At 42.7% G+C, this 21,927-nt stretch overlaps 1 protein-coding gene across 1 annotated transcript; it reads left to right on the top strand.

Moving 5' to 3' along the window:
• The first annotated feature begins 1,887 nt into the window (after positions 1-1,887).
• On the top strand, positions 1,888-19,429 carry CUNH12orf66 (chromosome unknown C12orf66 homolog). The gene is made up of 3 exons (XM_024205108.3): positions 1,888-2,136; positions 8,709-8,997; positions 17,950-19,429. The coding sequence occupies exons 1-3, from the start codon at positions 1,902-1,904 to the stop codon at positions 18,764-18,766; spliced, it is 1,341 nt and encodes a 446-aa protein (XP_024060876.1). The 5' UTR covers positions 1,888-1,901; the 3' UTR covers positions 18,767-19,429.
• The last annotated feature ends 2,498 nt before the right edge of the window (positions 19,430-21,927 follow it).

Raw genomic sequence — 21,927 nt, 5'->3', positions numbered from 1 at the left:
ATATGAGAAGAGATTAAAAAGACTGGGACTGTTCAGCTTGGAAGAGAGATGACTAATGGGGAAATATGATAGAGGTCTATAAAATCATAAATGGTGTGGAGAAAATGAATAAGGAAGTGTTATTTATCCCTTCACATAACACAGGAACCAGGGATCGCCCTCACCCCCTTCTGCACCCCAGCCCAGAGCCCCCTCCTGCACTCCAAACCCCTCAGCTCCATCCCCAGCTGAGCCCCCACCTGAACCCCAAATCCCTCATCCCAGCCCCACCCCACAGCCCATATCCCCAGCCAGAACCCTCACCCCCTATCCCTCTGCCCCAGCCCTGAGCCCCCTCCCACACCCCAAACCCTCATTCCTGGCCCTATCCCAGAGCCCATACCCCCAGTTGGAGTCCTCACCCCCTCCCACACCCCAACCCCCTGCCCCAGCCCAGTGAAAATGAGCAAGTGAGCAAGGTGGGTGAGAGCAAGTGATGGAGGGAGGGGGGATGGAGTAAGTGCTGGCAGGGCCTCAGAAAAGGGGTGGGGCAGGGGTGTTTGGTTTTCTGCACTCAGCAACTTGGCAACCCTACTGGTTTTGTCCCAGTACTGGCCACCAGACAAACAAGCCAAAAAGACAGTGTGGCATAAGACTGGATGAGTGGCTCCCTAGGATAGAGCAAGTCAGAGCAGATGATCTAATGGTCTCTTCTGGCCTGACACCCCTGTACGACCCAGCTCCCTTTCTATGCAATGGTTCCTCCTGGGGAATTCTAAACCAAAAAATAAAAAATCATGCACAATATTTTAAAATTCTGAAAACGTTATTTGTCAAAATAACACTATATAATCATTTGGTAATTTATTTCAAAATACTGTCAGCAAAGATATCTGTAACAATACAGACACACAAAATTTCCCCCAGGAGTGGAGACTTAAATAAACCCCTATGACAGCCTAGTTCCTGTTTCTCTGCTTCCCCCCCCCCCCCAGAAATTCACCCCCTCATGCCCCCTACCTAGGGTGACCAGATAGCACATATGAAAAATCGGGACAGGGAGTGGGGGGTAATAGGAGCCTATATAAGAAAAAGACCCCAAAATCAGGACTGTCCCTATAAAATCGGGACATCTGGTCACCCTACCCCTACCCTCCTAGAGCCCAGGAATCCAGAGGGAGAAACAGCCTGATGCTGGGTTCCCGAGCTTGCAAGGAGTTTCCTGAATGTCATCCCCCACCCCCTTCCTTCAGGGGGTGTTGAGAACTGCAACTGCTGGGAATCCTCCAGTTCCCTCCCCTGCTTCGGGGCTGCCCCAGTCTTCTATTTGCCAGCTGGGCTCTACAGGGTCCAGCGGCCTCTAGCGAACATCACTGCAGCCCATTTCTGTGGGGGAAAGGAAGTTCTGCGCACACGCGGTTAATTTCTGCACAATTCTGCATTGCACAGTGGCAGAATCCCCCGGCAGTAAAGGCTCTGTTCACCCCTGAGGCAGAACAGAGGGTACCGCTGCCAGGGAAGGTGCTGGGATCCCTGAGGCAGCGAGAGCCTGAGCAAATCCCGCGAGATCAGGCGCAGGCCGCCCTCCCCTGCCACAGGGGAACCATGAGACCGCTGGGCCGCGCTCTGGGCACCCACCGGCCGCCCTTCCCCACACTCAGCGCCCGAGACAACCGCGCCCAAACCCCACAGAAGCGAAGGGCTTTCTACCCGCCCACGTCACCCGGCTTTTTTTGGAGCACGCGCCTTAGCCCATACTGCTCCCCTTCCCCCCACCTCGCACGTCACATGCCCACCGAGGGGCGGAGTCAGCGCGGCGACGCCCCGCCCCGCTCACGTGTCAGGCGGTGGAGGGGGGGGGCCGCGCGGGGTGGCCTGGCGCATCACGTGCCCGGCGGGAAGCTGGAAGCGGCCGGCGCGGCATGGGCGAGTCGATCCCGCTGGGCGCCCCGGTGCCGCTGGAGCAGGCCGTGCTGGAGACGTTCTTCTCCCACCTGGGCATCTTCTCGTACGACAAGGCCAAGGACAATGTGGAGAAGGAGCGGGAGGCCAACAAGAGCGCGGGAGCCAGCTGGCTCTCCCTGCTGGCCGGGCTGGCGCACCTGGCCGCCGCCGAGAAGGCCTATCACAGCATGACCTTCCTGGGCCAGAAGCTAGGTACCCGCCGGGCTCGGGCCGCGCGGCGCTCGGGGGCTGCCGGGCGCCTCCGCCCTGGGCGCTCCGCTCTGGCGGCCTCCTCCTGCCGCTTGGGGGGCCCCGGCTGGCAGCGCCCCTGGGCTTTGGGGGCCTGCCCAGGGAGGGGACCGGGCCCCAGGGGCGGCCAGCGGGTGGGCTGAGCGCCCCGCCGGTGGGGGCTGCCCTGGTGCGGTGACAGGGCAGGAGGCGGTGCCGCTGTTGTATGGAAGCCGGGGCCAGCGTTCAGCCGCCCAGCCACCGGACCTGATGCCCGAGGAGGCAAAGGTTCCCTGCTGCCGCTTATGGCCATTGACAGCAGCATCCCCGGCTACCTGTGCTGCTCGCAGAGAGGTGGTGGCTGCTTTCTAGCTGACTGTCCTAATTACAGCCCTCCCCTATATCCTGCTGTGTAGTCTCAGCAGAAAGGCCAATGATTGACTGGTTGTTCAGACTGAACAGCTCTGTAACCTGCTAGACGTTGCCTCTTAATGTCAGAGTTGAGCATGCTAGCAGTGCACTGGGGAAAGGTTGTGCTACCTCTGTCCACGCTCAATGTGTCCTGTACATATACTAGGATTTTGGCCTCCAGAGTTATAGTTTACAAGCATTTAAATTCATACACACAATATTTGATGATCTAATCCAGCAGTTCTCAAACTCTGGGTCAGGACCCCAAAGTGGGTCATGACCCCATTTTAATGGGGTCCCCAAGGCTGGCTTGGACTTGCTGGGGCACAGGGCTGAAGCCTGAGCCCCACCACCCAAGGCCGAAGCCTGAAGGTTTCAGCCCTGCGTGTTGGGACTCAGGTTACTGGACCCCCACCTGGGGCTGAAGCCCTTGGCTTCAGCTTTGCCTCCCTGCCTGTGTCAGTGGGGCATGTGTGGGCTCAGACTTCAGCCCTCCCTATTGGGGTTGTGTAGTAATTTTTATTGTCAGAAGGGGGTCGTGGTGCAATGAAGTTTGAGAACCCCTGATTTAATCTTCCCCCTACTTTATATACATATATTAAAAACAAAACAAAAAAAACAATGCAGGATGTTATACCTGTAGGGCTACCCTTGGGTATATGATAGTATGAGGGTAGATGCAAAACATGTGAGTTGATAGTATAAGGCACAGCAGTTATTCATCTGGCAACTTAACAATGTATGGCTTTTGAGACTGGGCAAAACGTGTAAGAATCCCCACAATTGGGTACTGTGGCCATGGGTCTGGCCAAACTGTGCTCAGTGCAGTGCCTAAAAGGGGTGAGAGAGAGGGTTCATGTAATCTTTGCATTCATGGCCCTAGAGCAGGGGTAGTCAGTAGGCAGACTGGGTCAAATCTGGACTACCAGATGCTTTTGAACACACCCCAAAATCTTTATTTAATTATCATTATTTTTTTCTCCTTCTCTGGAGTCTGGACCTTGACTATAGCCTGACCAAGAAATTTGGACCTTGACAAAAAAATAACTGATTACCCCTGCCCTAGAGGCTAAAGTTAGAGCAGCCTCAGGGCTGCTTTAATTAACCCAGGCAGCTAACAGCCCCCTAAAAGCTGTTACACAGATGGGGATGGCGGGAACATAAGAAGCTCTAGCAATAATTCCTTCTGCCCTCTGCTTGGTTATGCTGACTTTATGCCATCTGGGGATTTCCTCTTACGCGGGGGCATCCCAGATGCCCTGTTGAAGGCAGCTGATTTCCCTTTTACATCTGGAAGTGGCACACAGGGCATATTGAAGGCCAAAGATCTGTCCTATAACTCTCTAGGCATCAACTATACATCCAATATAATGGGGGCTAATTTAGCTACAACTAATCAGGAAAAAGATCTTGGAGTCATCGTGGATAGTTCTCTGAAGACATCCACACAGTGTGCAGCGGCAGTAAAAAAAAAAAAAAAAGCAAACAGGGTGTTAGGAATCATTAAAAAGGGGATAGAGAATAAGACAGAGAATATCTTATTGCCCTTTTATAAATCCATGGTACGCCCACATCTTGAATACTGCGTACAGATGTGGTCTTCTCATCTCAAAAAAAGATATACTGGCAGAGAAGGGCAACTAAAATGATAAGGGGTTTGGAACAGGTCCCATATGAGGAGAGATTAAAGACGCTAGGACTATTCAGCTTGGAAAAGAGGAGACTAAGGGGGGATATGATAGCGGTATATAAAATCATGTGGAGAAAGTAAATAAGGAAAAGTTGTTTACTTGTTCCCATAATATATGAACTAGGGGCTGCCAAATGAAATTAATGGGCAGCAGGTTTAAAACAAATAAAAAGAAGTTCGTCACACGGCACACAGTCAACTTGTGGAACTTCTTGCCTGAGGAGGTTGTGAAGGCTAGGACTATAATAGGGTTTAAAAGAGAATTGGATAAATTCATGGCGGTTAAGTCCATTAATGGCTATTAGCCAGGATGGGTAAGGAATGGTGTCCCTAGCCTCTGTCAGAGGATGGAGATGGATGGCAGGAGAGAGATCGCTTGATTATTACCTGTTAGGTTCACTCCCTCTGGGGTACCTGGCTTTGGCCACTGTCAGTAGACAGGATATTGGGCTAGATGGACCTTTGGTCTGACCCAGTACGGCCATTCTTATGTTCTTCTGCATGCTCCCCCATGATTATGCCCCTACCATGAGATGGGGAGACCACTTATAGGCTTAAGAAGGTAGTTAAAATTTCATGCCCATTCAGTTCTCTGCTTGAGACTGCCAACAAGAATGCAAATTAGTGCTGTTGTTAGTGGTCGCTTTTCACTTGGATACCTGCAACTTTTGATCACCTGAGGTGGATTTGATGTGAAAAGAACCTTTTGCAATTACAAATTTCCTAAGTAGTTTTGAGGTGCAGTCTGGTTTTGGAATTCTTTTCCTGAAGTACTGTATTTGAGATGTGGGGGATGAAATAATAGGAACATGACTGAGTTAAAGATTTTAATATGAAAACCATGGGTATGGTCTGCTGCAATTCTGAGGTAAATATACAACTTTGTGTAACTTACTGCAAATTCTGGGGTGGTGACGATGTATGTAGTCGTCTGATTCTGTCCACTGTCTATATCCAGGGGAGAGTGCTGTATGATGCTGTTCTAAAATAGTGCAAAAATCATAAGTCCAGTCCTTGGGGTTTCACATAACTGTCACATCTTTCACTAAAATGAGGTGTGTTCAAAAATATAACACCAGCTCTGCAAATATTTTAAACTCAGCAGCCACCAAAGTAGCCTGGTTTGTTTCTCTAAAAGAATGGGATAATGATATCTCTATTGACTTTGCTGATATTCTTTCTTGCACTAAAACAGATTTTAAAGTTCTAGGCTTTGTGGCTGAACATGCACATGGGCGCTCTCTTTAACACTATTGGTGCGTGAGAGGCATTTTAAGAAAACAATTCTTTTTCGTCTATCAGTATCTATAATCAGCAATATGAGTAATTCTATGACCAAAACCTGATCAGTCATATCCAATGCCACAGCTTCATTACGTAGGTTTGTAATTTAAAATGTAAGCAAGATAACTTGTTACTGCTCAGGCTAATATGTCATACCTGCTGACATCAGACACCAGGCTAAATTGACTTTGGATAATCAGGTATCATTTGTTCAAACGGCTTGTTGTGGACTTTGGGGACCAGCAGAGACAGGGGTTTTCATTTTGTTTCTCTGGTGTTTGAAAAATTCTCTGTCAAGTTTGCAGTTGCAAAGTATTTGAAAACTTGAGGTCCTGAATGAAACTATTTCAATATCTGCATAAAATCTAGGCTTTGAAGTAGTGTTTTTAAAATATATATTATTTGTGTTACATGGATTTTCCTTAAAATGTTAGCATATCTTTCAGCCTAAAAAATGAAGGGAATTCCATTTTAAGGCATGCACACTGTGAACTTAAAATTCACAACTTCTGTTCCCAGAATGAATCAGATTGGAACAAAGGTGCTGATCCTGCAATCTATCCCTTGGGGTGGACCCCTGCATAGAGTCCCATTGAAGTCAGTGAGGTTCCACCCAGGCATTGTTTTAGCCCCAGTAGATTCACCTGCAAGATGGAGGCCTAAGTGCTCTGTGAATGTTGAATCTTTTGCCTTCTGTGTTGAGCCTGCTGTCTGCTGAGAGTTTCTGGTGTTTTTGCCTGGTTCAGTGAACTGACATGATTGCAAGCTGCAGATGTAAGTGGAAGTAATGCATATAGCCAGCGAGTAAGGTTTTATCCAGATTTATGGTTGGAATCCTACTTGTAAAAGAGGGGAGAGAGGTTTGCAGTGTCACTGTACATAATGTTACATGACCTGTGGTGGAGTCTGTCCTCATAACGTAATGCAGCATCTTAAAAGTGGCCTGCAAAGGCTGTTTTTTTTTTTTTTTAAAGAAAGTCTGCCCTTTTTTGCTGCTTAATTTTTTGCATGTAATACATTATTATGTTGGAAAGATGTTATTTAGATTGTAAAATTAAGCCCTCTGAAGTTAGGAAATGAGAATTTAAGTTGCTTATGCAACCTTATTTTGGCCCCCTTGTACTTTGACAGTCTTTAATTACACAACTACATACTATATTTTTCATAGGATTTATTCTGCAGTTGTGTATTCTCTACTTCTGCTTTGATGGCAACCTGAGCCAAGATTTAGAATGTTCATGTTCACCTTGTTGCTGTGGCACATTGCTTGAATTGTCAGCAAGAATTTGGCAACAGAAGGGAAATGGCAATTTTAAAAAGTTTACCTCTCTGCTAACCCTGAATGGAATTTCATGGGACAAAGAAAAGGTGCTTCTCTAGCCTCAGGACTTACTGCCTGCCAAATTTCAAAGTCCTGCTGCAGACAATGAAAGTGTTACATTTTTTTTTTCAAAAAAAGGTCCCAAGAATCTTTTTTATAATGGAGTATGCTTAGCATCCAAAATACAGTTTATTAGTAAGGCTAAGGTTTTGTCACGGATATTTTTAGTAAATGTCATGGACAATAATGAAAAATTAACAGAAGCCTGTGACCTGTCCCTGATGTTTACTAAAAATATCCATGGTAAAATGAGGAGCCTGGGCAGCTGCGGGTGGGCTGGGAGCTCCAGGGTCCCCCCCTGCTGAACTCTGGGGGTCCTCCTGAGGCAGCGGGGAGCGGCGGGGGACCCTGCAGTTCCCAGCCCCGCGGGGCTGGCTGAAGTCACAGAGGTCTTTGGAAGTCACGGAATCTAAAGGAACTAAAATTCCCTTCCCCTTTCAACTCTATATTTAATTTCACTAGTTCTCCAGTCACTATAGAATGGATAAAAGTAGATAAGACCTAAATTTATAATGTAAAAATCAAACAGTAAAGGCTTAACAAAATTTTCAGGTTCCCTTTATTACCTCATAAAGAAGCAAAAAGAGCACAGGCACAACAGTTTTTTCTTTTAGCAGGTCACTTTTAAAAAATTTTACTTTACTTCGAAACAGGTTAAATATGGGAAGGTAGTTGGTGTGGGCATATAATGACATACAATAGGGGAGGCTTTTGATTGATAAACAGCTTAGTAGGACAACAGTCTTTTTGCTCTCTGTTTCACCCCAAGTTATCTCTTGGGCCCTAGCATCCTGTCATCCATACATAGTACATTTTCTTTCTGCTCCATTCATGCTGGTAGCGGCCCTTTGTTGCAGCATCGAGTTGTTATGAAGCAAGGATACCTCTGCAGCAGATCCATGCATCTGTTTAGTAATACAGGTGGCCTTTAGTGGAGATTATTAATTAGAGCTAGTGAAATGGTGCCTTTATGTAGTCCGTTCCTGGCATCTAATGAAGTATCTTTACTTTTTTTTTTTTTTTATTCGTTCTTTTAAATCCCAAGTGGTGTCAAGCAGCTGTTGAGAAAATACAAGCCCACATTCTCCTTATTCTCAATAATTTAAGATGTACTTGTTTGCGTTTTGTCTTGTTATGTAATAACCTGCCATGCAGTCCTCTGAAGTATGTGGGTATTGTTTTCCTCTGGGATTTTGATTTGCAGTTGGGTTGTTCGGGGAGTTGAAAACTTTTGGTATACACACAATTGTATGGTTCACATTTAAGTTCTGTCTTACAAATTTTAAATGTTTCATTTTTTAAAGGGCATTGTCACATTAAAAGGTCTAGTGTTGTTAATAGTATCATAGATTATTAAAATTGCGCCGTGACTCGTGTGTCTAGTCTCCAGAGAAAGGAGTGTTTCCAGGTCACAGCTGATATGTTATCAAGGCTAGGTGAGAACTTATTTATATTGTGACCTTCCTGAAAATTGGAGATGAGTGGGAGGGAGGCAGGCAGGCAGAGAGGGAAGTCTTACACCAGTCCCTTGTTGAAAAATGAATTGCAACAAGCATGAATTATGGCAGTCACTGAACAAAATTATGCGTAGTGCCTATGCAAATACTTATTCCCAATGTACTTATCTGAATGGTATTCTGTGAGTGGAAAAATACCTCAGAGAAATGTCTTAATGTAGACATTTAGGAGCACCTAGCTGAAAGGAGGCATGGTTGCTCACCATTTCCCAGTATTGTTGTCTATCTTTGCCATCCCTGGGTTTTGGTAATACATCCATATTTATCTGAACAGGTGGTCAGTCATTCTTCAGCCGAAAGGACTCCATCCGAACCATCTACACATCTCTGCACAATGAGCTGAAGAAGGTGGTGGCGACGGGTCGCAATGCACTAGGAGGAACAGCTCCTCACTTGGAAGAGCTGCTTTCTCACCTGTCTGAACAGCTCTGTTTTTTTGTTCAGGCTCGGATGGAAATTGCTGACTTCTATGAAAAAATGTTCACCCTCAGCACCCAAAAGTTCATTAACTCTGAGGAACTCGTAAACATTTTGGAATCCATCCTAAAGAAATACAGCTCAAGGTGAGTTCTTGTTTATTAGAATTAAATACTCAGATGTGTCATGATGTTCTCTGCAGTACTGTAAATGAGGATGAGGCCTAAGCAAGTCCTCTCCAGCAAGTATAATAATTTGGCTGTCCTATGCTTTTGTTAAGCAGCACAGTCCTCCACCTGAGTTCATGCATTAAACAAATGTGACATGAGTAACACAGCATTTCTCCAGTACTCAAAACATGACCCTTCTTGCAAGAAAATGTGAAGATACTTTAGCTCATCATGGTCACAGAATTGTCTTCTCAGTCATTTCCTGCACTCAGCAAATAGGAAGAGTTGTGTTAATTATAGGCAGTGAAGGGAGTTTTGCAGCAACAGTGTTTCATGTGAAAAATGTATGTTAAATTCAAAGTGGACTTAAGTTTACGAGGATGAACATAGAATTAGTGTAGAAATAAGATACAAATACTTGCATCTGAGCAGTTTTGTTTTTAGACTGGAAAATGTGCCCATCACCTAGTCTCCAGAAGCATATGTAGAGATTAAAATAATGTGTAGTTTATCTACAGGTAAATTAAAATCTCACTCTAGGATATATTTCTTTATGAAATACCATTGTTGCCGCTCTGGAAACACTTTACACCATACCCTGAAGTCAACTTGAGATTTACTGGACCAACAGGGCAACAAGAGCCAGAATTTCTATGCCCTCTATCTGCAAACTGTAGATGATCAAATTTATGGATGATAGCAGGAGCCCCCAACCTGATCACAGCTGACACAAAGGTCCATACAAAGAGAGGCTGTTTCTTAGTTTCTAAAACATAGAAGCCTTTACACTGATAGGGATTTTGAAATGTACTGTGGGATAAAATTGAAAAGAGGATGACTTAGTATATAGAATAAAACAATGACAATTGTTTTAAAATAGTCAGCTGTTGTAGACAGTCTTTGAAAGCTAACAAAAATGTTCAGTTTACTTTCTCCTCTAGGTAACAATCACATTCTCATCAGAAATACATTTGAGGGGTTCCTATGTCTGGAAGCTAAACTAGATTTTAAACCGACACATGCTTTAGGAAGAATCAACATAATTCTCAGTGCTGCCATAAAACATTCCAGATATAGGCACTGCAGTTTAATAATTTACCATTTCAATGTAACTTCTGCAGACTCAGCTCTTGTTGGCTACCAGTGCAAATGGTTAGATAAAAAGGACACTAATAACATATTGTAAGAAACATAGACAGAATCACTTTGGAACTGGTGGAAGCTTAGACATTAAAGGGACAATGCACATTAAAAATTGCATGTTTCAGAAACTTTTCCCTCTTAGAGCTTTTAGCATTATCTAAGACGGGAGAAAAATATTTTTCTGTTTCCATTTGGTTTATGCTGTGTGGTTGACAGCACTTGTGTAGCCTGTTTCACAAGTCATTGGAAGAGCAAAACATGCTAAGAAGTGTAAAATGACCAAAATTGGCAAAGAGATTATGGGTAATACCTGGAAACTTAAAACTTTTTAAAATAGATTTCATGTTCCTGTCACTAGTCTTATAACTTTTTAATGTATTTTTTCATCCTTTCTGTTCTTTAGATCTGAGATGGCTGCCAGAGATAGTAGCTCAGATCCTGCTCTGGATTAGATGGCTGCCTCTATGATGGAGGAATCCGAAAGTGACAGAGTCAATGTAGTGGCTTCTGTGCCAAAAGGGGGTGTAGTTAGGGCTTCCTTCAACTCTGGCATTCCTCAGTTGCCAGAGCAGTCTCTGCAGCCTACTGCCAGCAAGTGTAGACTAGAGCAGTTTTCACATTGCACCTGATCAGTCCCTATCATATATTAGAGCAATCTCAGAATTGGGGGAGTGTAATAAAGCCACCTTTGTGCCATCTCTTCTCCTTGTCCCCTTCCTGGGAGTATATGAATCTTCTTCATCTGCATCTCAAAATCTGGGCCATTATTAGTTACTTGATTCGTAGGTTTTTAAGGCCAGAAAGGACCACTATGATCATCTCATCTGACCTCACTGTCTTTCCTTCCTTCATTTTATTTACCTGGAAAATTAAATATGTATCTGGACATAAAAAATGGAGCAAGGTATCATGCTGTCTGGAGTGGCTCATGACCATGAGTGCCAACCTCCGGGCAGACTGTCAAGAAGCAGGGCAGAGACCCCAAACTAGTTGTATGTTCGGCAGTTAGATTTCACCAATCCAGTAACAAGTGTGAACTCCTGAAGCGCTATAACAGTCTTACCATGGAGTCTCAGACAATCCCCTGGGGCATTCCAGTCTCTCTTGCTACCCAAGCAAGCTGGATTTAATGATAGTTGGTTGCTATACACCAAAGATCAGAAAAGACTCAGATTGTTTCCAGTCCCAAGAGACCAGTGACTTACCCCAGGTCAGTTTGTACCTTAGATCTCACTCCAAATACCACGCTTGTGGCCAACTCTATAGTAAACAGTCTAAGATTTATTAACTAAGAAAAGAAATTAGAGAGTTATTACAAGGTTAAAGTGGGCAAGCATATATACACAAATGAGTTAGTTTATGGTTCCAAAAGGAACAGGAGTACTTGTGGCACCTTAGAGACTAACAAATTTATTTGAGCATAAGCTTTCGTGGGCTACAGCCCACTTCATCAGATGCATGCAGTGGAAAATACAGTAGGAAGATATAGATATATACACACACGGAGAACATGAAACAGTGGGTGTTACCATATACACTATAAGGAGAGTGTTCAGTTAAGGTGAGCTATTATCAGCAGGAGAGAAAAAGAACTGTTTGTAGTGGTAATGAAAATGGCCCATTTCCAGCAATTGACCAGAAGATGTGAGGAACTGTTGAGGGGAGGAGGGGGAACATGGGGAAATAGTTTTACTTTGTGTAATGGCCCATACACTCCCAGTCTTTATTCAAGCCTAATTTAATGGTGTCCAATTTGCAAATTAATTCCAATTCAGCAGTCTCTCGTTGGAGTCTGCTTTTGAAGTTTTTTTTAGTTGTAATATTGCGACTTTTAGGCCTGTAATCGAGTGGCCAGGGAGATTGAAGTGTTCTCCAACTGTTTTTTTAATGTTATAATTCTTGACATCTGATTTGTGTCCATTTATTCTTTTATGTAGAGACTGTCAGAGTTGTAGGAATCGGTCAGCTCTGAATGTCTTTTAGGGCTAAGCCAGGTTGACCCTTGGGATCTCTGCTTCTATTTCTTAGCTCCAGCCCTGTGAGAGTCCAAACAGCAAAACAGAGATGAAAAATTTTCTTATCAGCTGCTTTGATTTCCTTCTTCTAGAATTCAAGCTGAGGGGATGAGCCCTTTTGCACATAGCCTCTTCATGGCTGTGAAAGAGCAGTTAACAAAGTCTTTGTATTGTGATGTCCCTCAATGGCCCATTTAGTTTTGATAGGTTTCAGAGTAGCAGCCGTGTTAGTCTGTGTCCGCAAAAAGAACAGGAGTACTTGTGGCACCTTAGAGACTAACCAATTTATTTGAGCATAAGCTTTCATGGGCTACAGCCCACTTCATCGGATGCATAGAATGGAACATATATCAAGGAGATATATATACACATACAGAGAACTTGAAAAGGTGGGAGTAGCCCTACCAACTCTAAGAGGCTAATTAATAAAGATGAGCAATTATCAGCAGGAGAAAAAAACCTTTTGTAGTGATAATCAGGATAGCCCATTTAAGACAGTTTGACAAGAAACTGTGAGGATACTTAACATGGGGAAATAGATTCAATGTGTGTAATGGCTCAGCCATTCCCAGTCTCTATTCAAACCTAAGTTGATGGTGTCTAATTTGCATATTAATTCAAGTTCAATTTCTCTTTGGAGTCTGTTTTTGAAGGTTTTCTGTTGCAAGATTGCCACCTTTAGGTCTGTTACTGAGTGACCAGAGAGGTTGAAGTGTTCTCCTACTGGTTTTTGAATGTTATGATTTGATAGGCCTTCTTGATAGGCAGGAGTAGATCCCTCCTGGCTGGGTTCATGGTTTCAGAGCAAACATTTTTTTTACAGTTACAAAGCAAAAAGTTAAATATTGGCTTGTGACAACTAGGTGTTGTAAGCAATTCACAGTTCTTAATACACAGGCTGAATTCCCTGCTCAGTCTGGGACCAGTCTCCCCATTTCAAAGTCTTCCAGACATTCTTGTTGCTTTCAGAGTAGATGGGGGAGGCGAGAGGTGACATCATTGCCCCTCCTTTTATACTCTCTACCTGGTGCTGGAAAGATCATTGCTGTGTCACAGGGGTTAGACAGCCCCCATAGTGTATGTTCTCTCACAGGAGACTCTGGGAGGGGTCCACTGGAGAGTAGATTCTTCTTAATGAGCCATCTATACATGGCAGGCTAGTCCTGATGTAAATCTATTTTGGGGGTGTTAGTTGTTCCTTTGTTGCCACAAAAAAGCTAACTTGTGGGCGTCTCCCAAACTCACATATTGCAATAACTAACATATAGCTAATTTCACATACAATGGTAATACATATAATTGAACAGGATAGTAATGTTCAACAGATTTTTCAAATGATACCTTACAAGGCATACTTAGTATAAAACATATAACAGTGATAAATATGTGGGTACAAGGTGTTATTTTGAGGTACAGTGTCGGTGTTCTACTAGAATATTGTAAAAATCCTGTCCGTTTTATGCAATGCTATGCTTCTTCAAGACATCTCTGTGTTATGAGACTTAATTAAAGCAGATGTTCTTGGCATATAACTGTCCAGTTATTCTGCAGTCAGCATACTTTCAAGCTTTTAGTCGAGGCTGATGTGTATTTTTGGATTAAAACGGTTTAACGAATCCTGCTATGTAGTGAGACACGAAAAGATCACTATGAGGCATGAAGCAAAGGGGAGTTGGGAGCTGCACATCATAATGTTAATCCACAAGACTTGGCAGAACTGCATTTACATGAATATTTTAGCTGCTTTTAATGATGAATAACCTTCATAGGTCAATATCGCTATAATAAATGTTCAAACGCTTGATGGTCTAAGTATAGCACATTTTGAGACTATTTAGAAGGAATAGGGTTTCAGAAGAATGAATTTGCTTAATAGACAGGACAGTATTCTTTTTGATGCTAACAGACAGCAGATCAGTGAAAATAAATACATAATGCTGTACGTGGTAGAATATTCTTATTAATCAGCACACTCATTTTCTCAGAGAACTGTTCTAATAGACCTGTGGCTCCCCACCATCTGAAATAGCCAGTAAACCCTGGATCTTTGCTGCAGTAGAAAGCTAAAATGTGTGATAATATAAAGCATTAATGTTGGGTAAATTGTCTAATTTATCTTCAGAGCAGTGTTCATCATGTGATCTGCCAGATTTCTTTCAAAATAACTGCCTTCCTTCTCCCCCCCCCCCCAGCTAGAAAGGATGTATTAATGCCACACAACTAACTGCTGATGGCTACTTTAACACTGATCTATAATCTGTCAGACACCGTTCTCAGGTTTTTTGTCTCAGACTGTCAGTGTTAATGTGCACTAGAGAGATGAGTTATACTGGTTCTTGTTTCCCTTAAAGATACCTGCCAAAAATTTGGGGTGGGGAGAAATGTGCTTTTTTGCTGTTTTAAGATGACTTAAATGAGGCCTGGCCAGCTTAAATCTACCTTTTAATTTCTTTTCCCTTAAAAATAAGGAATATTACATCTTGTCTTTCCTGTTTTTGCTTAGTGGCCCATAAAAGCTAATTGGGAGCATTCTCAGACCTTACTTGAAGGAGTCAGCATGTTATACCATGTTCAGGAAAAACAGGATAGACAAGTTCTGAATTAATTCTGTCAAAAAAAAAAAAAAAAAAGAACCCAAACCACACAGACTTTTATGTATCAAACAGGAGCAAACAAGGGGGACACACCAATTTCCCCCTTCTGTTATTTATTGTAACAGGGAGAGAGAAATGAGTTCTCTCTCACTTTCATTAGATCTAAATTTATTTTTTATTTTAGAAAGAATATAAACCCCTATGCTTCAGGACACTTATTTTGAGGGGCTAGGAAAAAACTTTCCATGTGGGTATTTTTTTTTCAATAATTTCCCATTAGGGGTTTCTTGCAACTTCCTTTGAAGTATCTGGTACTGGCCACCATCAGAGAGAGAATATCACACCAGTGAGGCCACTGGTCTGATCCAGTAAAGCAATTTCTGTGTGACAGCACAACACATTTTATGTGATATGGTACAGTATATTAGATCTTGTATGCAATTTCCATCTTGACTCAAAACCAAGATCACATTACTGTATCAGTGAAGATACAGTAGTTGTACTCTGCTAGTTTCACTTGCTGCCTTAGGACTCTTGCAGCACCATCAGTGGTCATGATGGTCTGGGAAATTCCACCAGAACAACTAATGCATACCATCTTGGATAGACTCCTGATGAGAAACTTCCTGTGGTAATTTTGAGATTTACTTTTGTATAGGGAAATTGCATGTAAACATTGTACCTATTCAAAATGAGGATTTAAGTGCTGGGATTGGGGGAGATATCTGCTTAGGAGCAAATCCAGTGGTGGTTGGAATTCTTTTGCAGTGCCTGTAGGACCAGTCACAGATTTTGCACATACGGCTATGTTTTTGAAGGGATATTCTATAATACATGAGTTTCCACTTCTAGCTAAAGTAAGTTCCAAACATACATGTTTGTTACTTGACTGGAAATTGAGTTTCTGTACATGTCACACATGCAAGAGCATGGAGTTGCTCTGCTTCCTCTAAATAAGAGGCATATTAAAAATTCAAGTTAATTTTAAGAAAAGTGAGAGGTTCATTCTCTAATTTCCTGTGTCCTATCTCACCCAGGCCTGCTCTGACATGGCAAGACCCTCTTGTGCATAAAACGTGTAATGGCACTCAGACTAAGAGCTTTTTTTTTCTTTTTTTCTTCAACTTCTGTTGTACAAGTGAAGGGATGATCTTGTCCTCAAATTTCTGGTGTCTGATGGATTCATCCATGATAGCAGCTCCAGTGTGATGTTGGTCAGACCTCCATCAGACCTTGCCCCTCAGCTGCTGTGATTTAAAGTTTGAGAGCAGGTTTGGCAGCAGATACAGTCTGTGACAGGTTGGATCACAGAAACCCCCTTGGAAGTTGCCACCCGATGTGCAAAGACTACCCCTGCTTTTGTTTTCCCTGCCAGTTCAGGACTCCAGCACCCTGTCTTGCTGAGCCAGACACTCCTGTCTGCTCCAACACAGACCCAGGGTCTGAATCACTTGCCCCAAAGCTGCAAGTTTACCTGAAAACAGCTCACAGAAGTGTGCTTGTCTTTAGCACTCAGATGCCCAACTCCCAATGGGGTCTAAACCCAGATAAATCCGTTTTACCCTGTATAAAGCTTATACAGGGTAAACTCATAGATTGTTCGCCCTCTATAACACTGATAGAGAGATATGCACAGTTGTTTGCTCCCCCAGGTATTAATACATACTCTGAGTTCATTAATAAAAAGTGATTTTATTAAATACAGGAAGTAGGATTTAAGTGGTTCCAAGTAGTAACAGACAGAACAAAGTAAGTCACCAAGCAAAATAAAATACAATGCGCAAATCTATGTCTAATCAAACTGAATACAGATAATCTCACCCTCAGAGATGCTTCAGTAAGCTTTTTCTCAGACTGGACTTCTTCCAGGCCTGGGCACAATTCTTTCCCCTGGTACAGCTCTTGTTGCAGCTCAGGTGATAGCAAGGGGATTCTTCATGATGGCTCCTCTCTCCCCTTTGTTCTGTTCCACCCCTTTATATATCTTTTGCATAAGGCGGAAACCCTTTGTCCCTCTGGGTTTCCACCCCCCCCTCACTGGAAAAGCACCAGGTTAAAGATGGATTCCAGTTCAGGTGACATGATCACATGTCACTGCAAGACTTCATTGCCCACTTGCCAGCACACACACATACAGGAAGACTCGCAGGTAAACACATCTGCAGACAATGGTCCTGGTTAATACAAATAGGATGATCACACTCAGTAGATTATAAGCTTTGTAATGATACCTTACAATAGACCTTTTGCATGAAGCATATCCCAGTTACGCTATATTCACTTATTATCATGTTTTTATAAAACCATATAGGCTGCACAACGTCACTTAGGGCAGGTCTACACTAACCCCCTAATTCGAACTAAGGTACGCAACTTCAGCTACGTGAATAACGTAGCTGAAGTTCGAAGTACCTTAGTTCGAACTTACCTCGGTCCACACGTGGCAGGCAGGCTCCCCCGTCGACTCCGCGGTACTCCTCTCGTCTAGCTGGAGTACTGCAGTCGACGGCGAGCACTTCCTGGTTCGACTTATCGCGTCCAGACAAGACGCGATAAGTCGAACCCAGAAGTTCGATCGCTCGCCGCCGAACTACCGGGTAAGTATAGACCTACCCACAGTCAATTATGGTTTTATTTACCAATTTCTCCTATTCAGCCCTTGCTGTTCCTATTTCATTGTGAGGAAACAAGTGACTATGAGGAAGCCTAGTTGGACAACGATTGTGCAATTTTGGGGGTGTTAGTTGCTTTGATAGAGATGTCTGGGTAACTAGACCATAACCATCAAAAAGTGTCTTACTGCCAGTAGTTATGGAATATTATAATAATTAGCAGGTTTTTTTTAAAAAAAAAAGTTCAGTATCCTAGTGGTTGGAAAGGAAAGTGGCATTGGTGTTGGAACTTATCAAATTATTTCAATTGATACACACACATTTGTATCATTTGTTTTTATCAGGCATGAAGAGATACTACATTTTTAATTTAAAATATTTATGCAAAAACAATGTTAAAAGTCATGCATTTTAAACTAATCAACATAGAATTCTTCTGCCTACACTTTCTGTTTGACTTTCAGTGATGTTTTGCCTGCGAGTTGGTGTACTAGTGAATATAAAACTTTTGCTGTCATGTGCAACATCCATCACACTTTTAAAAATGTTTTGTTTTTTTTCTAGATTTCACCATCCAATCCTCAGTCCTCTTGAAAGCAGCTTCCAGCTGGAAGTAGATGTGCTTGCACATCTTTTAAAGGCTCAGGCTCAGATCTCAGAGTGGAAGTTTCTCCCATCCCTAGTCAACTTGCACAGTGCTCATACAAAGCTGCAGACGTGGGGCCAAATTTTTGAGAAACAGCGAGAGACCAAGAAACATCTGTTTGGAGGGCAGTCTCAGAAGGCCGTACAACCACCACACCTTTTCCTCTGGTTGCTGAAACTCAAAAACATTCTCCTTGCCAAGTTTAGCTTTTACTTTCATGAGGCCCTCAGTCGACAAACAACTGCATCCGAAATGAAAACGTTGACTGCTAAAACTAACCCTGATTATTTTGGGAAAATTTCCAGCTTCATCAGGAAATATGATGCGGTTAATGTTTCTCTTATCTTTGACAACCGTGGGTCAGAGAGCTTCCAGGGACATGGCTACCATCATCCCCACTCTTACAGGGAAGCCCCAAAGGGGGTGGATCAATACCCAGCTGTGGTCTCTCTGCCCAGTGACAGGCCTGTAATGCACTGGCCCAATGTAATCATGATTATGACTGACAGAACAGCTGACCTCAACAGTTTGGACAAGGTTGTTCACTTCTATGATGACAAAGTCCAAAGCACATACTTTCTGACACGCCCTGAACCTCATTTTACCATTGTAGTTATTTTTGAGGCTAAGAAATCAGAGAGGGACTCACATTTCATCTCTTTTCTCAATGAAATCTCACATTCCCTCAAGAACTCCAAAGCTTTTGCAGGCCTAAAGCCGGGATCCAAAGGATAAAATAAATATTGAGTTGCAGATTGCAAGGCCATACATTAGACTGGAAAAAATAAATATTCTCGCTTTCAAGGAGTACATTCATTCACAATTCTCAGAGTTTGTTTAAAAAGGAACCGTTATTTTAATATTTGTTGTGAATGCTTTTTTAGCTAATGAAAACACTTGAATAAAAATATAGAAAGAATTTTCTAGGCTGTGCACATGGGAATGACTTAGCTGTGGTGCACCAAAATGGCTGAGGTTTTTTTTTTTTTTTTGCATGGTGCTCTATTCACAGTATGAATTAATATTTTTCAGTCCATGACATTTTGTCCTTAACTAAGTGGAATTTATGCACTTTATATTATGCTGATCATTGACTATAACTTATGCAGAATTTATTGAAAACTTGGTTAGAATGATTAAATTGTCTTTTCAGGACACACTGCTGTTACACTAACTATCAGGAACTATAATGGAATCTTATTTCTTAACAATGATACTCATTGGGGATTATTGGAAACTTGCAGATCTTCAAGCAAACAACTGCAATAAAGTCAATACATCATAAAATGTACTCTTATTTTGGTAACTAATATGTCACTATACAAAAACTTGAAAAATAAGTATTAGCAATGAGGCTTTTCTTTGACATTCGCTTTTAAATCCCCACTAAACTAGGGAGAGAGTGCCAATATTGTGAACTATAAAGTGTGCAGATTAGCCATAATTCTACAGGATATAGAAGCAAAAAAGTCAAATTTGCAGCACACGCATAGAGTGCAATGTCCACATGATTACAGTTTATAAAGTACACTGGTAATGTCAAAACTACAGGATGCTAGGTTTTAAATTTCTGCTTATGGAATGAATACTTTAGTACTCGCAGGTAGTTTGAAATAATCTTGTGGAAAAATAACAAAGCCCTTATATTTCCTTTGTCCATTTGCCTTTCTGATGACAATGCAATAGAAAAATCCAAACCAAAAACTAAAAAAGTCATGTATTTACACTCTTACAATTAGTGTAAGGCTGCACTATTGTTGGTTTTCGTAGCTATTTTTTCTTTAGTACATCTTCAGTTTTGCTTTCTGTTCAGATATCATTACTAACATTTTTAAATAACTTTCCAGTTAAGATAAAAGCCAAAATTGTTTTGGTACTAGGATCTAAGACCTTCTACAACACTTGCAGTGCAGTTTATCGAGTTTTGAAATGTCTCCCTCCCACTTTACTTTTTTTTTAGTTTAAAAAAAGACAGTTCCCTCTCAACTTTTTAAAGTCATTGTGCTAGGTGAGTGCTCTCCATTTCCTGTCCAATTATTTAAAAAAATCATTTGTCTGTACTTGTGGCCTTCTTATAATGGGTGATTCTATCTCCCTTATGATCAGTACCTTTCTCCACAAGCACTTTCAGTGGAAATCAAGTGGGACTAATCATAAAGTGTGAAGTGAGTAAAGTTGAACCTTAATGGATGCACTTCATGGATGGTAAGCAGGTGTAATAAGCACAACATCAGATTTACTTTATATGTAAAGTAGGTCATTTAAGCCAAAATTTTGGTTGCCCCATTCCATTAAGACTTGCACAACTCCAACCTCATATGGCAAGCATAGTGAAAGCAACTACAGAAAATCTAAAGAGCAGATGAAGTTTTCATTTTCTTCTTTGTAAGGATAGTGCACTTACCTTTCCCCCTTGATGCATATATAATTTTTCTTAGCCTCCATGGCAGTTGCATGCATATATTGAGGAGAAAATATACAGTGTGATTTGCTTCCCTATAAAATGTTAAATAGAGCCATCCAAACTTCATTAGGGTTATATTCAAATGTCATACGTCTATTGTAAGTGCTTCAACGTATTGTCCATCTAGCTGAGAAAATGTGTATTCTTTCTACGCTAGTCCTAAATTAGCAATGGTAACACAAGACTATTGCTTGCCACTGGAAAGTGCTAGAATGTGAAAATATGCAAGGTGGGACATGGCCAGCACCTAACTTTGCTATGTTACAGTTTCCAGATATCACTGTCTTTTAACAGGGTGGAATGTTGCTCTTGCTTCAGGAAGCCAGGTCCTTGTCCTTAAAGGTATTTAGGGTCCTAATTTCCATTGAAACCAATAGGAGTTAGGTGCCTCAGTACTTTGAGAATCTGGGCCCCAATGTGGTGATGGTATCTGTGTTTTTCCTCTTTTAGACAGACCATTTTAACAACCCAACCCCCGCTCTGCAAATCCCAAAACAAACAACTGTAATCAATGAATGCTCCAGCCCTGTCTCTTTAGCCTGAATATGAGCAAAGGTGCTGTCATCAGCAGTGGCCTTATCCTTCATTAGGGTAATGAGTTGTTTCACAAACCCTTTCTGCCACTTTTGCCCCTGATAGCAACTGGGGCTTTGGTGGAGGGGTGTGGGTGTAAATACCTTCTCTGCTGGTGTTTGGGAGGCAGAGAGCAGCAGTCTGAGCTGTGCCTGCACAGAGGTCATGGAGAGAGAGGCAAGGGCCAGACCTGCTGTTCATAGGGAGCAGAGCAGCAGCTGCCAGCAGAGTTTGGCTAGCGAGTGCACCTGTGCTTTTCTCCCTACAGGGCTCTCTGTTCAATAGCACCTGTGGTGGAGTAGTGGGACCTGTTGCATTCACCAGCTCACCCTCTGCTGGCTCTGAGGCTTTCCTGTGCTGTAAAAAGCCCCTTAGAGTCATGTTGCTGCTTCCTACCTGCATTCATGGTGGCTTAGTGGAAGGGTGAGCAGTTATAGGAGCAGCATGATGCCCAGTGAAGGCTTCAGGTAAGAGCTGCTGCAGATTTAGCTGGAGCAAGAGGAGCAGGGTGGAGTTGAGGGGTTGGTGTGTTGGCTGCTGTGAGGAGCATAGGTGTTTGCCAGAGGAGGAGTGGGGTAAATGTGTGGGACCTTGCTGAGGAGAGGGAGGAGAATTGTATGTGGCCTGAGAGGTCAAGCTGTGGGGGGCATTGGATATGTGGGTTGGGGGGGCGGATTGGATATGGCCTGGGTGTGGAAATTGTGTAGAGCTTTGAGAGAAGCATTGTATGGTTGTGGTATCAGGGATTCAAAGAAAATTAGAAACTGGGTGATGTCTGGGGGAGGGGTGGGTTGGCTTGGTGAGGATCCCTGCTGTCTATGGGAAGGAATTTCTGTCCAGGGTGTTGGGACTATAGTGT

Source organism: Terrapene carolina, unplaced genomic scaffold (assembly GCF_002925995.2).
Source record: "Terrapene carolina triunguis isolate 2854851 unplaced genomic scaffold, T_m_triunguis-2.0 Scaffold68, whole genome shotgun sequence".
NCBI classification, from domain to species: domain Eukaryota; kingdom Metazoa; phylum Chordata; order Testudines; family Emydidae; genus Terrapene; species Terrapene triunguis.
Note: the sequence above shows the minus strand (reverse complement) of the source record. Positions and strands in the feature narration are given on the sequence as shown.

What these genes read in the sequence shown, in the direction of transcription:
- CUNH12orf66 (XM_024205108.3), top strand. Translation starts at nt 1,902, where the DNA reads ATGGGCGAGTCGATCCCGCTGGGCGCCCCGGTGCCGCTGGAGCAGGCC. An exon ending in CTTCCTGGGCCAGAAGCTAG is followed by an intron (nt 2,137 to 8,708) that starts GTACCCGCCGGG and finishes TTATCTGAACAG; the next exon opens with GTGGTCAGTCATTCTTCAGC. An exon ending in CTAAAGAAATACAGCTCAAG is followed by an intron (nt 8,998 to 17,949) that starts GTGAGTTCTTGT and finishes TTTTTTTTCTAG; the next exon opens with ATTTCACCATCCAATCCTCA.